The 16701-nt window shown below is 43.9% G+C and overlaps 3 protein-coding genes across 3 annotated transcripts; all 3 read right to left on the bottom strand.

The window, feature by feature from the left end:
- Positions 1-5805: 5805 nt before the first annotated feature.
- LOC135680633 (ethylene-responsive transcription factor 4-like) lies at positions 5806-6804 on the bottom strand. Its single transcript, XM_065194694.1, has one exon. It carries the CDS (start codon positions 6734-6736, stop codon positions 5981-5983), a length of 756 nt encoding a protein of 251 aa, XP_065050766.1. The 5' UTR covers positions 6737-6804; the 3' UTR covers positions 5806-5980.
- A 1735-nt stretch (positions 6805-8539) lies between these two features.
- Positions 8540-13426, bottom strand: LOC135680634 (probable protein phosphatase 2C 62). The gene is made up of 5 exons (XM_065194696.1): positions 13269-13426; positions 12241-12489; positions 11849-12125; positions 9260-9414; positions 8540-8791 (listed from the first exon to the last, which is right to left on the bottom strand). Exons 1-5 carry the CDS (start codon positions 13299-13301, stop codon positions 8654-8656), a joined length of 852 nt encoding a protein of 283 aa, XP_065050768.1. The 5' UTR covers positions 13302-13426; the 3' UTR covers positions 8540-8653.
- A 731-nt stretch (positions 13427-14157) lies between these two features.
- Positions 14158-16530, bottom strand: LOC135680635 (pentatricopeptide repeat-containing protein At1g11710, mitochondrial-like). Its single transcript, XM_065194697.1, has one exon. It carries the CDS (start codon positions 16362-16364, stop codon positions 14331-14333), a length of 2034 nt encoding a protein of 677 aa, XP_065050769.1. The 5' UTR covers positions 16365-16530; the 3' UTR covers positions 14158-14330.
- Positions 16531-16701: the final 171 nt, after the last annotated feature.

The following is a 16701-nucleotide window of genomic DNA, read 5'->3' on the forward strand; positions in this document are numbered from 1 at the left end:
ACGCATCAAACAAGCCTCCAACTTTCTCTCTTCTGCGTGTTATTGTCTTCTTGTGCATGTCTTCTTCCCTTCTCCTCGCTTGCAGATTAAGCAACGCCCTGCAACTTGGTCTTTTGTTGTGGTTCTTCTGCATGTCGTCTTCTCCTCTTTTCCTCGCTCATAATCTCCTCACGCAAACCAATCCGCGTTGCAGTATGATCGAGGTTGAGCCACCGTACACACGGCTGTCTTCCATGTACTCTCATTTCTTCTTTGCAGGTGGGAAGGGAAAGAATGCAGCAACAAGTCAATTACTGCCCGCTGCATATAAGGCTTATGGAGTTTGGACAAGGAAACTTATGCATGGCTTTTGTGATTAGTAAGCCTACAATTTGGCAAACCACCATTGTTTGGATCTGCTAAGGTTTTTTCTCTACCACCTCTGTGTGTGGTTCATGCTTGCTCAATGATTGAACACCTTGTGTGCATAACAAGCAACTTTACGTGCCTTGTTCAACATGTGTTTCATCTGTTTCCCATCCCTTGTTCCATCTATAAATGGTTTAAAGCAAAGCCTTGACGCATCCGATGGCTTGGCGAGAATGCCTTCCATGATTGGAGCAAGAGTTATGCCCACTGCCTCTCACCCTCACCTCCACTACTCAGCAATGATCCAAAAGCTGAATGAAACACGTAACAATTTGTTTACTAGTTGATTGATCATAGGATATGGTTGAATCAGCATGAAGATTGATGATGGATGGAGAAGAGAGAGCGAGAGCGAGAGAGAGAGAAAGGGTGAACAGAGCATTCTTTACATATAGCCTTCAGCATCATCAATCACAGCAGAATAAACCTCCAAACTGGACTCTGCATGCACAGGTTTAGACAGTACTGGGAACGAAGAACATGCAGACTCTGAGGCAGCTTCATGCCGGTGTCATTGTATGACTTACACAACACAAGGCAAACAAGATTGTTTTGGCATGAAATAATTGCTGAAATCACCCACCATATTGTCAAACCAATCAACATCTCAAGGGTTTGACGAGCTTGTAATCTGACAAGGCTTCACACACGAAGTTAGGTGTCCCAGCACTGGATGATACCATGGTCAATGTGCTACCCCATCATAGCTGCTCTTCCAGGATTCAAAGATGAGCTAGCCAAGTGAGGTACCTCTATTGGTGCAGTCATCGTGACCGCGAGGATAGAGAATCTGGTTGTGTGGCAGTAAGTAAACAATCCGTAGAGGTCAGACCAAGAGAAACAACAAGAAATTTAATCTTAGTAATTGGCTTTTCTAGTATTCATCAAGACCGAATCAAACAAAATCTCAAAGAAATCTCCACGTATAGTGTGGCAAGCAGACCATGGAAGTTCTTGTTTCCCCATTCTTGACTTCCGGCAGTCTTCAAACTCACCGGCATCCACTACGTCCACACAGTAGGACAGGCCGAAGCCAAACTTTAGCCGAGTCACATGTGAAGAGCTCTCTATTTACTTTGGCAGGAATCAGCATTTGTGGCTTGATGTCTCAATGTCTCGTGAGTCACACACATGAGGACATTGAAAGGGGCATGAAGGCACGGAAACTTGAAGTCTGATGTCAAGGTTGACTCTTCTGAAAAGTGGCAATGCTCAGGGTGACCGATTCCACCTTCGTTCAATGAACAGAGGTTAGGCAGGTGGATGCAAGGTTGGAGCTTTTCTTGTTTCTTGAACAGAAACCAAACCAGTGAGAGGAGGCTCGCAAAGCTCCTGCCTGGTAGAATTGTTAGGCAAAAGTCTTTTGGATAGGTGTGTGGTTGAACTTTTGGATCCAGATTTGAGCTGGAGTTTGGATTCTCAAGTTCCGGGTAGGTTTGGTAAGCCATAGAGGAGATAGTTCCGACGACTAGAATAGAGATGTGGACAGCAGCAGATCAACCGAGTTGAGACTGTTCTGATGATCACTATAATAGAGAAGGTTAGGCCTCCATCCACTGTACTCCTGTGCGTGTAGAAATTTAGACAGGGAAGAAAGGTCACTGCAGACATTACCAGTAGTACGCTACTACGTGATCGACCATAAGCAGCTTCCAACACCGAGGAACACCAGTCTTTGTGTGCATATCTATAATCTCGATAAGGGTGTTTACACGTGGATAACCTAATGACAAAGCGGGAAGCCATCTTTTGTCAGTCATCGAAGAAGAAGCTTGAATCCTTCCTCATCACACATTTCCAGTTTCCACTCAGTAAACTGCCAGTGTAATCCTGAGAAAAGCAGTTAACCCACCTCGATCTAATTAGCCACATATCAGGCGTGGATTGAGCACTGACTCACCCTCTCAGTGTTCTTGTTGGAAGCTCGGTATTGGGCCTTCTTCGGTCGTGACAATCTTGGATTATGGAATAGCATGCTAGACAATGGGCTGAGTTAGGGTGAATTCTTGAAACTACAGGTTGAGGATGGGGCTTAAGAGATCTCATTCTTTTCTTGTGTCTAATTGTTACACACAAATATAAGCGAGGACCAAAGCAAAAAATGATGGTAAGTCGAGAGGGTACGGTATCTATGGGGAGCATACGCTTAAGGTACTTCAATTAAAGATCTACTAACTAACGTTGCGTAAGGACACGATAGCTTATGTTCAAAAAAATATGATAAATGCTAGAGGTTTACGTGGATATAACATTAACCAATAGTCCTTTTAAGTTTAATTAATTATGGGTGACTTTTCGTATAGGTGAGACATTAGGAGCTCGACGTTTTTATCTTGAAAACATCTTATACAATCCTATGCATATGGGACTAGACGTTTTTAATATTTCTGTTTTTATATTTTTGTATATTAGACATATCTAATATTCATGTTTCTATATCGTGTCTCAAAATTTAAAATTATTTTCTTTGTTTATAAAAATTTTGGAAGTAGAAAATTTTCTTCTGTTACTCGTAAATCAATTTTCTACTCTCGATGCACTTTTGTTCCTCGTTACATGTATAACCATCTGATCTTCCAAATGAACTGAATTCATTGAGTTGATGAAGGAACTATATATTGAAGTAATGCAAAATTAAGAATCAAATAACCTTCCTGAGTAGTGCAGATGTACTCGTGGGAAAATGGTGCATAATTCAAGTCTAATTTAGAGCGAAAATTGAGAGGATTTATGACATTAATTCTCTGGTTGTGAGAAAGTTTCTGACAAGAACACGTTCAGCCGTGGTGACAAGATGGGCGACGCAGAGATCCAGATCCATCCATTTGTAGAGGCAGTCAAGATGAACTTGTCTGACATCCCAAATGACACCATCATCACCACCGTGAAGCTCAACCGGAAGAACTGCTCGGCAGATGAGAGTGCCATGGTGCGGAAAGAGGGCGAGGTTGTGCAAGACATCATCCTCAGGCTTAGGAACGTGGAGACTGGTGAACTGGAATTGCAGCTGCTGTGGATTGTACCATGCCCGGTGCTCCAGGCTTATAGGCCAACATATGTGTTCCTGCAGAAACTGCAATGATCTGCTCACGAAGCCTCACCTGCTCTCTGCTTTTGAACATCCCTTCTTGAGTTTTGTGCCTCTAAATCACTTGTTGTTGTTCTTGGAATGTACATAATATCTACGAGGAGCAGAATTCCCACATGTGGTTCGCAATCGCACCACATCTATGTAATCAGACAATGCTTAACACTGTTTTCAGCATTTCAAGAGAACCGAATCGACGCAATCCTGGAAATGTGGAGAGCAATATCTCGGAAGGTGACAGACTTCGAACAAATGCTAAAAATGCTAGAGGATTTCTTCGCTTAGTTCACAACCTCCTGTACTTGAGGTTTTACTGGCTTCTGCTTTGGTTCTTTCTTAGCTGGACCAGTGGCTTTACTGGCTCTTTTGGCCGAGCAGGCTTCTCTTGTGATGGAACAGGTGGAACCGAGTCTGCAGCTTGACCTCACCCAACACCTTATGCTAGTTGGGTTGACTAACCATAGTCCAGAAGCACCTTTCTCTGGACGTAAAACTCTTGATCATCATCCAGCTCTCTCTCTCTTCCCAACCCTTATTTTTTTGATAAACGTGTCCTTGAAGATACCAGAAGCGGCAGCAGCAGCGTGCGTGAGCAGTGAAGCGTGGCCTCGAACACCTACACTTGACGACATATACAAACAAGCGGCGGCCGCCGCGCGGTGCATTGACTTCTCTGTTTGATTTGATATGTCCGCTGCCTTTGCTTTCGGACAAATAGCATCACAGCAGGTTGGGCGAAAAATAGGGCGCAGAACGGCCGGTGGTGTCACGTCCAGCCTGCCGTCTAGTATTGATATCGATTTGCTGCTGTCATGGTAACGCGACGACAACACGTAGCGTGCTGCGGTTGATCGATCGATCGAAGGTGTCGCCGCCTCACCACCGCCAATGCAAGCTGTCCACGGACGTAGATTACTTTTGTGGAGACAGCTCGTGTGCCGCGATAGGATCCAACTTAGATCACGACGTGCACGTTCGAAGACGATGATTGGATGCGTGGGGGCACATGCTGGATGGATCAAGGCGGTTACGGTACGCGGAATCGGCCGTAGGTCCGCGTCCTTCCAACGTCGAGTGGACCACGTGAACTGCGAGGTCTTCACTGTAACGGCGTTACGCGTCACACGCACGCACGACCGCCGACCGACCAATCCCGTGTCTTCGAGAGAGAAAGGAATAGGCAGACATTGAAATAACGAACGAAAACCGCGTCCCTTACCCTGTGACTCTACACGATGGGCCCCGCATGTTCAACCAATCAAAAACAGGTAGGTTCGGGTCCTTTCGTGCGTCGCATCTCTCCATCGTGCCGTGTTACATCGCGACGTGCACCAACAGTAAATTAAACTGTATGTAATTTATTGAAGGCCGTCCGCAGACGGGGAGGGGGCAACCTGCGAAACGTGGCGCTGCGAGGCGGCTGCGGACGTGCGGGCCATCCTGCCACCGCATCCGACAGCGACGCATAACTTAATGACTACGACTCGTCTGAGCTGGAGCACACACAGCCGACAGAATTGACCGCTGCTTGGCACGTTATTCGCCGGCAGCACGGACCCACACAGAGAGCAAGGGAAGATTCACCGGCCACAAACCGCCACGTCATACATCAGCTTGGCATTCTGACTACTTTCGGACAGCCGATCCCGTATGACCACCACCCGCCAAATCGTCACCTCTCTCCCCCATCATGCGCCTCCCACCTCCGGCCCTCCTCGTTGGACCACTCGATCCCCTCGTTGCGGCACCACTATTTGCGAATAAGAACATCTACCCAAACAACACCGCCCTTTTTCCCACCTAAATCATTAACCAGAAACGACGACGAACTCTCTAATAACAGGGACAGTAAGCAAAGAACAGCAAAATCTTCTGCGTATATTTCTGGGGCCCGCACCGAGCTGCCGCCTCGCCACCCACGCAATCCGACGCGGGCCCACCCTCACGAGCGCGAAACTTACGCGAGAATATTCCCACGCGAGGACGGCTCCCTGCCTCCACCGTCAATCAAACCGCCGTTAAGCCCCGCCCGTCTCTGCGCTCCCTGACATCCGCGAAAGCGGCAGAGACGTACACGTGTACGGCGTAGCCGGCGTCAGCAAGCGTAGTTCCTGGTCCCGGCAACGTCACTCGTGATTCGCTCATCCGCACAGCGCCCGGCCGCACGACTGTTAAATCGGAAAGGGTAGGAGAACGTCTAACGGAGGGAGACACAGACGTGCCGCCAGCCAACACTCGGACAAGTATTTTTATCATGAAAATTAATTAGATAATACGAAAAAGATAAGCGGCATGCCGACACCGAGAAATAAATCTGATCTCTGAGATCGACGGCTCTAGTTTTTTTCTGTCTCGGTGGAAAAAGAGTAAGTTAAATATATATACAATGTTTTCTCTTTCTTGGACATCGCGTGCTTTCACCGGATGGGAATGTGCGAGACTCGATCAGCTCCTGCGACGATCGGGCGGTCGCAGGCATGAGGGTTAGGCAACCTCCGCGGGCGGGGGGAGGTTGAGATCTAGATCGAGAAAAAACGCCTTGGACGCCGGCGCCGGGGGAGGAGAAAGGTGGTCCGGGGGGGGATCGACTACGGAGGAAGAGTCGGAGTCGCTTTGGGCGACGACGGCCGGCGGCGGCGGGAAGCAGGCGACGATCATCGGCGGACAAAGCGGCAGGTGGCGGTGGTACCCGGTCACTGCCGCCTCGGACACGGGGGATGTCTCGGATCTGGCGATCGCGTTGAAGAAGAGCAAAGGTTGCGCCGCCGGGATGGCCGGATGGTATGGCTGGAAGGGAAAGCGGGATCCGCCGCCGCCACGGTAGAGGAGGTCGAGATCAAGCGAGGTAGGGAGCGGAACGGCGACCGAGGGCACCGCCCTCGCCGCCTCCTCCGGACCGGAGGACTCTATGGTGCTGCTCTGGCTACTGGGGCTTCCGGAACCCCCTCCGCCAGAGGCGACGCCGACGGGGCTGGGGCTGGGGCTGGGGCTGATGCAGGCGTCCGGGAATGGGAAGTTGGTCTTGGCCTTGGGTCCGCGGAACTCGCGGGCGGCGGCGTCGTAGGCCCTCGCGGCCTCCTCCGCCGTGTCGAAGGTCCCGAGCCAGACGCGGCTCTTCTTGACCGGGTCACGAATCTCCGCTGCGTAACGCCCCCACGGCCGCTTCCTCACTCCTCGGAAATGCTCCTCCTTCCCTTCTCCACCACCTACGTCGTTGGCCGCCTTCGCTCTCGGCGCCATGGTAAAGGATCACAAACCCTTGCGCTTTCTTACAACCCTCCTCTTCTCGTCCCTCTCCTGCGGCGATGCGGGATTTAAATACAACTCGAGGGAAATAAACAGCAGGGATTAGAAATTATAAGCACGATTCGTCCCAGTCAACGAGCGCTTTGACTGTCTTATCTCGCCGCCCTCGTCGGAATTATGACCACTCTATCCTTTCTCCAGACGCACCTGATATACGGACCCACGGAGACTCTCCTACACACATTCTCATTGGAGCCCACCAAACGTAACATACTTTTTCGTAATGGGTTTTATTTTCTTGGTACGCTGGAAATGCCGTAATTCGAGGGCTGTGTACTTGGCACGCAGCAAACGATCGGGACACGCCGTTCGCGGCGGCTTCCCCTCTTCGTCGCCATAACGGCGTCAACCGGGGAGGGCGTGATGATACGGGACGCACAGGCGACGCACCCATCCTCTTCTTGTTGAGGTACCGAACCATGGGCTTTGAGCTACCTTCGTGGCTCGTAAGAGCGGTGCGTAGGAATCCTACGTGGAGGTGTCGGGGGGGTTTCCGTACGGACTCCGCCGTGGCCCACGGTTAGTTGGCATGGATCTGGTCCGCAGCGAGTAACCGGAATCACGGGTGGGTCAGCGTCCCGGGTTGAACCGGGTCAATTCCACCGACAGCGGTGCCGGGGGGAAGGAGAGCCATTGGGTTTTCGACACGTTTCGACGGGTGGTGGTGGGCGGTGCGCCGTCTCACGGGTGGATGTGCCCCGCGTGGGATGGGACGCAATTATTGCGGCGGGGGGTTTGGTTTAAGAGGGGCGGTGGTGCCCACCGGCTTGGAAACGGACGATGGAGGACGATGACCGACTCCAATACGGGAAGGGGGGGTGGTGGAGCTGATGCCCCCTTGCGAGAACACGAAGGACGTGATACAGTACATAGTACGCGTATGTATCAAACAGTTAGTACGTCCAAATTCGTACAATGATTGAACCTTTCTAATTGGTCCTCCTCGCTCACACCTCGTGCATCAACTCGGACCACGGTTCACCAGTTCGATACGATCGGCCCACTGGTAAAAATGCCGCCCTCAATAATTTCATATAAATATTTTTTTACTTTATTTTAAATACCATAAAAATATACATCATTAATTTGCTGTTGGAGTTAGTACGTTAGTAGAACGCAGTATCTAAGTATCAAAAGATGAAAGAGAAAACTCATGTGACTTTAGCTTTCGTTAAAGTCATCGTTTAGTAGATTTAAAGAGCATGAGAAGAATTATTCGGAGCTAATAGGCTTCACAAATAGAAAAATGTACATAATCTTACCCTTTTCAGATAATTTTATCGTAGTATTGAGGTTCGCTTTTATGTACAGAACCTATTGATACAAAATAATATATGACCATTGCTGAAATTAACTTGGTTACATTGACAATTATTAATTTTGTGACAGTCAAATATCTTTTATATATATATATATATATATATATATATATATATATATATATATATATATATATATATCTCTTAATTTTTGATATAAAGATGATGATATGACTGACGTCTTAATGCCATGTGAATAGCATCATGATGTCACATGACCAATAACCCGATACCGTATTTTTGATACCTCGGCATCACATGATCGTATCATTCCTCCAAGGAGGATGACAGAAACAAGACACTAACCGAAGCTTCAGCAATGGTTCTATTCACTTGCAATAAAAGGAGTAGCATTCTTCACCATTCCAGTGGTGTTTTCAGCCATAAAATGGGAGTAGAATATACTCGTGCATGCCAATTAGAGATGGGAAGATCAAATACAATTTTATTGAGATTGCACTCCATGTTTTCATCTACCATATCATACAAACCCATATTGCCCCAAATGTCCAAACTAATATGTTCTGAAACATTAGTTAAACCTAACTACAATACAAGAAATGTCATCTTTGCTCTTCCTTGCAACAGCCTCCTCTGTCAGATTCCTGGCAGCTGCTTGAGGATCCTTTACATCTTTTATGAAATCCACTGCCTCTTGGTTTGACATCACCTGGTCAGACACAGAGATAGAACATTCTCAAGCAAAAAAAAAAAAAAAAAGGAAACGGAACAAAAACACCATAATTTGCGGTTTCAGGTATCAAACTTGTGATCAAATATCGATAGGGTATGCTGACAAGTACCGCAAAAGTTTTATTAAGATTTGAAAATACATGATATTGAGATGCATGTGCTATGGTCCGTACTGTCAACCCAACAAGTCATCGGACCAGTTCACACCATCCGGTAAGTGCTAGTCCAGAATGAGCAAAGAATCATAGTTAAGACCATTACTTAGTATGATCACATCTCTTTTCTCTGTGTACTATGTGTAACATCGTCTCACAACACATTTAGATGTTGAGATGTGTTATCAGTAATTTGAAATTTATGAATCAACTGTATAGATGCAATTTTTGAAACAGACACTGCACCCAGTGCAAGAAAAGCCCACAAATCAACAATTAAATGAGTTTACCTTCCATAATCCATCACTTGCAAGGATTAGAAACTCTGCATCCTCGTCAATGATTTCATCGGCTACGTCTGGCTCAGAACTGAGGTGTGCCTTCAAGCTCCGATCTCCAAATGCCCTCGCCACAGCCAGCCGTCCATCCACACGCGGCACATCGCCTGAAACAACAGACTTGACTTTAATTTTTCATTAATTCTTTAATGCTCCTAGTTAATATTAAACTATCAAATTCCAAAAGTGTAGACAATTGTTTACAATGTATAACTTGTATATCAATCGAACAATGAAATGTGCATATAGCTACACACAATGATTCTTATGATATGAATGATAAGATGATCCTAAGTGGGCACAACAGCCAAACTCTATGTTCTAGTCAACATTTCAAATATCATTGAGACCAGTAGGCACCTACTAGCATTTACTAGTCCAACCAAACACCGTTATGGTACTTTTTTTTTGGTGATAACACCCATAACAACTACCATGCTGGTCTGACCGGTTGTTGAGACCAGCAATGAACCAAGATTTAAACCCTCGTCTCTAGTAACATATCATCCCTGTAAATTCACGGTGAATTATCACCATGAGCTATGTGCATGTCAGTCATCTTTTCCTGGTTAACTTAGACAAAAAAAATGCAGGAAGATCAAAGCTACTGTTCTATGAAGAATCACTGACATATTAATTTCATATTATGCTTTGAGCAAGGATTTAAGTGTTGTTGGCACCACTCCAACCTCTACTTAGCCAGTGGACTGCTTGGTGAAACCACGATGCAAACACAAAGTTAACTTTGTGATGCTTGGGAATAAGTATGAAAATAACACAAATAGGAATTCAGAATGTGGGATTGTATTGTTCCTAGAGCTTAAACCACAAATACCAAAGTTGGGCTTCCTAGACAAAACGCAACACCATTCTTTTAGGTAGTCTAATTTTTTGTTATATTGCCCTCATCCTCAATCTGACTCTAATTCCTCAAGAGTTGACAGCAAGTTTATGGCTGCTTGGAGCTTCTAATGTGGTAATCACAAAATTTGATCCAGAAAGGAATAATTGATGATGAAAATCAAAGTGATTAGACATGATTAAAAGCATCAAATTTATATATCTAGTGTGCATTTTGATCACTAACAATTATAACTATATTGTTTGGCCTGGTAAAGTATAAAGTGTGCCCATGACATACAAATACACAATTCTATTTACAGAAATAAAGATTATCATGCATGAGTAGCCATATTTACTAAATTTAGTAAAGTATAAAGTGTGTCCGTGACATACAAATATATTTACAGAAAATAAAGATTATCTTGCATATGAGTAGCCATATCAACTAAATTTAGTCAACACTCAGCAAGCATTACAATGGAAAGATGCAGGATCTTGTAGATGTGTTCAAAGATCACGATATGCTACTTTATTCCATACTCTAGATAACAAGTTTATTGTCCTCATCTTTAAACAAGGGAAAGTGTAATATCCTTGTATCAATTGTATTCACATGCTATATAGGGTTGACCATATGAATCTTTTGCCACCATGAGAATATCAGATTAAAGCATGTGAATACAATCGATACAAAGATATTACACTTGTGTAAATAATCTGATTTTCTCATGACAACTCTAAAAATTGCTAATTAATTATACTCATTTGTTCTCTTAATGTGCATCGTGTGTGTAAAAGTTATCTCACATAAGGCCAACTGCATAAGTTTTATCAGTGAACGCCATAAATGGGCTTATGTATCATGGTGAAGATTTAGCATGATATTTATCTATACTAATACATAACAAATGATCTAATTCTGAGTTCATATTTCTTCAGCCTAAGAAAGACAATCTATCGGAGATACTGTGTGGCACACATGCTATTAGCAACACTAAAATTAAGAGTATAGTATGGTTCTTATGGGTTATCTGATTGTAATTTAGAAATCTTCATCGTTGTTACTTCATTTACGAAATGCCATTTGGTTTTAGATAAACTATATTGTCCTCAAGTCAGATTTGAATAATCTTGATTTAACTAGAGATGTTACCGTGTACAAAGTTTTGGTCAACCGTATGTAGTTGAGACATTACAGATTTTTGTTGTTGATTGTCCTTAAGCCACATGTCCTAATTATTTGAGACGTGCTACAGTTTTTTTTTAATCTATTGAGCCTTGTTGAGAGCAATATCAATAGTCAAAACTAAGAGCTATTATGACCCATTTTTATTGTTTTAATGAAGTTTCTTAAGTTTTCCTCAAACTCTTCTCACACAACTAGTCCTAGTTGACTCACCCAATCTGATTAATGAATTTATGGGTCTCCTTTAGGCATACTTGTATCAAATCAAATGGTTACCCACAATTTATCTCTGACCTAAAACTTATCCTATCCAAGAACACAAATTTGCAATTCGGGTACAATAAATTTTGAGGAATTCAGGTACAAGCCAAAACCTCAAAGTTTGCAACTTGCCAAAATTGAATAAAAATTCAGGTATAACTTGCTCAAAAGTGTTATTCAGAGATTCTAAATAAATTGTGAAGTTCAAATATGAAAAAAAAAGACTACCAAAACCGGAAATCATTGATTACCAGGAATGTTTGACACAAAACCACCCTTTCCCTCGATCAACTGTCGCTCTTTGCTTGGTTCATGATCAACAGAAAGTTGTATGGCTACACCACTCTTGGAAATCACTGCTCGAGAATCTCCAATGTTAGCTACCACAAGTTTCACACCATCAATTAGTATAGCTGTAACTGCGGTAGAACCTCCTCTTCCCAACTCAGCTTGTTTTTCCAATATTTTACTGTCAGTTCTCTCGTATGCTTTCCTTATTGCACTTTCTATGTCACTCCAAAATTCAGGCTGCATGGAAAGGTTAGGGAAGTTTACATTCATTCCTGCAACTACTATTTGAAATTCCATAGTTTAATGATCTACATATGCTATAAAGTAAATATGCAATCTGCAGTGCCCTTACCTCTTTCAATATGTTCTCGAATAGATGAGATCGCAGATAATCAGCAACAGCATGGCCCAAGTGGCCATCAAAAATTGCAAATAAGCCCAATTCATAGTTATTAACTTTCTTATATTCTGCCACCAAATAGTCCTCCATTGGATGATACGATTTCCCTTTCATCAAGTGATAGCCATGTCGAATACATCTGCCAGAGACCTTGGTCTTGCCCTTTCCAGTTTCTGATGATGAAGCAAATCCCGCTTTAACCTGCATGAATATCAGGACATCTAAGTAAATCATACTTGGAAACCACATGATAAATGGCTTCAAAATGCTAAAACGAAACAACAATTTGTCAAACAAAGAAAAACAAGAAGATAGTTTATGAAGTATGAAAATCAAACCGAAGCATCACAACAAGGACTTGCCCACACTTGATCATGGTAAAAAGTTGTTTTCGACAATTTTGGACATGCTGGTAGAAGGCATATCCTACACAGAGAGCTCTCTGGATAACTATTTACACCAATTTATGGTAGGCCGTCTCTTTTTTAATAGCAAGACATTGAGCTTTTGGCTTGTACCAGAAATTGATTCTATCAAAGAGGCCATATGATTGTCAAAAAAAAAAAAGGCACAGAATGCTAATATGGTGAGAGAAATCCCTTTCATCATAGCAATCTTGTAGCTCTCTTGGGACTTACTACAAGCATCTGAAGAGTAGCATTCATGAGATTAAGACTTTACAAGAGATTGAAACACTGCTTACAGGACTAAAAATTCCCACCGCCTATTGAGTTTAGACTCATAATCAAAACAGAAATTGCAAGCATTGAAAGAGCAGATCGTATGGCAAGTATGATCCTAATCAGGGCAAGAACATTACTCAAGATGCACAACAGGAAGAGCAATAATAGACCACGCAAAAGGGAATTCTTTTCATGAATCGACATTGTCCCATTCTAGTATTGGAAGAACTAAACAGATTCCAACACGGAATAAAAAAAGAAAGCAATTCAGGCAATCTGTGTCGGAAGTCAACGCACCTTCATCTTCTGCAAGATCTCCCTCCCCGTCATTCTTGAGACCTGCTCGTACCATGTGCTCGAAACCAATCTGGTTGAGGAGAGCTAGGCATGTAAAGAAATGGACCGATGAAGGCGTCGTTCGCTTGACACAGGATCTAGTGTGAGATCCACCGTCCGATCTCCCCCTATAGCCCCAGACAGGATATCGCATAACTAGACTCGTGGGACATTCCAGGGGTGGGCCCCGCTTTCCATCATCCATGAAAACCCACCTTCCGGTGTTTGGCAGCTCCGACGTGGCACGGAAGGAAGCCCTACCTGAAACGTGCTGCATGGGTGCCCCGAGCCGACGGCCGGAGCCACCCCGTTGACTTCCACCGCGTTGCTTGATCGACGTTAAAATCCACGTGTTTGATTCTGGGCGGCGACGATATCAAGCACGCGTTACGTTACAGTGAAAGAGACGCCTACATTATTTCAAGATGATTCAGTGGCACAATAAATTAATCTCATCTGATTCCAATCACAATTTTAAGACTTTGGTTACACGTTGAGAACCAATTTGACTCGATCACGACTTTAGAACGCACCTCATTTAAATAATCAATTAGAGTGTATGGGTGAATAATCAGTACCGGTTGATGCATATTGAGACTGCAAAATAATAAGGTAATGCATAGCGATCAAGCTTGATTGGGAACTTGGATGAGAGAAATCCTGTAATGACAAAAAATTAAATGATAGCTGAGGTCAACAACTTGTGTTCTCTATCGACCAAGTAAGCAACAGAAATATGCTGATAATGAGTCAAGGAATTAAACAGCAGCAAAGCTTTTAAATGTATTACTTGATGAAGGTCAGATCACAACAAAGATATGAAAGCTACCTTTACAACAACCATCTGCAGTTTGAGAACAAGAAACCTAGGCTTCATTAGATATGATCATAAAGAACTGTATCCAACAAGTGGTTTAAAAGAAAATCCAATAGCATATTTCTTTAGACATCAAGAAATGGTCAGACTAATTGACAGTATACATTTCTAAAATCACTAATCATCACGATAATCATATCACTTGATCAAATATGGTATTTGGAATGTGCCTTTCCTTGAATGAGGCAGCTAACAATGGTGTTGTAAGTATACTCATCGGGGGGCACTCCTCTAAGCACCATATTATCATGTAACTCAATAATTTCATTCGCTTGGGAACTTTTACTGAGTGCAGTAATGATCGTCGTATATGTTATTTGATCTGGACTCAAGCCTCCATCCAGCAAAATCCTCAAGAGCCCTTTTGCCTGTTCAAAGTATCCAAATTTGCAGAGGCAATTCATAAATATGTTGCAAGTGACTCCATTAACTGCTATGCCTAGCTTTTGCATGTCTTTGCATAAATCTAATGCCTCTTCATCCCTCTGACTCCTAAGATATCCATTGACCATAGTGTTATATGTGATTACATCGAGCAGCATACCTGAACTTCTCAGTTCCTCTATGGCTAATCGTGCCATATCTACATATTCCAGTTGACAGAAACCATGAATGATTGAATTGTATGTTATTAGATTAGGCCTTTGCCCCACCTCTATCATTTCATCATATACCTTCAGAGCATCATCTGTCTTTCCATCTTTGAAGAATCGATCAATTAAAGTACTATAAGTAACCACATCAGGTGCCAGACAGCTAACAAACATCCTTCCCAGAAGCTGTTTCACTTCACAGACCCTCCCCTGCTTATAGAGATGATTGATAAGGCTATTGTAGGGAACCACATCCTTCACCAATTTCTCTTCTCTACACTGGTTATAGTATCCAAAAGCCTCTTGCATGCATCCATTCCTGCAATAGCCATCGACCAATATTGCGTATGTGTAATGATCATGAGAAGCATGCACCTTCCTCATGTCCGACAATAAGAAACAAGCCTCCTCGATGTGACCCTGCTTTAAGAGCCAATTCAGGAGCGAATTATACACAACAACATTAGGCACCATGCCATCATCCAACATCTCGATAAATAACCTGAGAGCTTCTTCCATCTTCCCTTCTCTTGCATAGCCATCAATCAGAGTCCCATATGTTCTCAGGTTAGGTAGTAATCCCTTTTTTAGCATGTCTTTCTTAACCACATGCTCACCATCCTCTGCCCTCCCTGCCTTACAGAGATCATTAATGAGGCAATTAAAAGTTACAGCATTAGGTTCGGTATTATTCCCTGACACAACCATAATCTTCTTGAAAAGTTCGTAAGCCAAACTGAGCTCACCATTTCTGCAACACCCATCGATGAGCATATTGAAGGTAACAATATTAGGAAAAACCCCTCCTTTTAGCATTCGGTAAAACACCGAGAAAGCTTCACTAATCTTACATTCCCTACATAAGCCATAGATAACCAAATTGAAGGTGTTCACGTTTTCAACATACCCCAGTGCCAGCATTTCCTTGTACATCTCCCAGAACGCAACTCCGCCATCTTGACTCGACATAAGAAGATGGTTCAACAAGTTATTGCAGGCATGAACAGACACCCAAACACCTCTTGCTCGCAGCGTCTCCGTCACCAAACAAGCATCTTTGGTAGCGCCAATCTGAGTACAACACCGGACCATGGCATCATAGACATCACGGCTCCCGCCGTACCTCTTACGACTTCGAGCGAGAGCATCCAATAGCTCCAGCGCAGCGACACGCCTTTCTTGCATCAATTGTCTCATGATGCACAAAGCCTCGTCAAACATCCTCGCAGACACCAAGACATGAATCAGGACAGAATACGTATCTAAATCGAGAGAAGAGCGCTCGTTGTTCCGCTGTTGCTCCAATGCCCAGTTGAAGAAATCTAGGGATAATCGAGGCGAAGACCGACAACGAAGGATAACTCGGAGGACTAACGGCCCGACGAGGTAAGAAGAGAACTGCTGCAGGAAATTCCAGTCGCGGCGCCTCAAATTGATGCATACTGCTTCCAAGACGGCTTCGGAATCGAGGATTGGAGGAGGTGGAAGGGGATGAGGCTTCCTGAAAGAGGATGGAGAACCAAACCCTCTGATTTGGATGATTAAAGATGGGATCTTTGCAAGGAAACGGAGTGAGGAAGGGAGCATAGAGCATTCTGGGGGATGTGTGGAGGGGTTTGGGGGTACAAAGATGGAAGGGCGTCTGAAGATTGGAGGAGAGGAGGACGGCGAGCGGGGGGCGGGCGACGGTGAGTGCAGGGAAGGGGTTTGAGGAGGTTCAGAGGAAGAAGCTTTAAGATCGATCCCATTTGGGCCTCTTTCCAAGACAAAAAAGAGAACAGCGAAAAGTATTTTTCTTTTTCTTTTTGTTGCCATAACTAAAAACGTTTTCTTAAAATTCAAACATAAAAAGGGCCATGCGTCTTATCTCTGTTTTTGTTTTTTGAGTTAAAAATGACATATTTGATAGTAATTAACATTTTCT

Source organism: Musa acuminata, chromosome BXJ1-8, assembly GCF_036884655.1.
Source record: "Musa acuminata AAA Group cultivar baxijiao chromosome BXJ1-8, Cavendish_Baxijiao_AAA, whole genome shotgun sequence".
In the NCBI taxonomy this organism is placed as follows: domain Eukaryota; kingdom Viridiplantae; phylum Streptophyta; class Magnoliopsida; order Zingiberales; family Musaceae; genus Musa; species Musa acuminata.

Excerpts from the sequence above, each read along its gene's own strand:
- LOC135680633 (XM_065194694.1), bottom strand. The coding sequence starts at position 6,736 with ATGGCGCCGAGAGCGAAGGCGGCCAACGACGTAGGTGGTGGAGAAGGG.
- LOC135680634 (XM_065194696.1), bottom strand. The coding sequence starts at position 13,301 with ATGACGGGGAGGGAGATCTTGCAGAAGATGAAG. Across the intron at positions 12,490-13,268 it reads AGATCTTGCAGAAGATGAAG|GTTAAAGCGGGATTTGCTTC; the intron begins GTGCGTTGACTT and ends ATATTCATGCAG. Across the intron at positions 9,415-11,848 it reads TTTTGTGTCAAACATTCCTG|GCGATGTGCCGCGTGTGGAT; the intron begins GTAATCAATGAT and ends CTGTTGTTTCAG.
- LOC135680635 (XM_065194697.1), bottom strand. The coding sequence starts at position 16,364 with ATGCTCCCTTCCTCACTCCGTTTCCTTGCAAAGATCCCATCTTTAATC.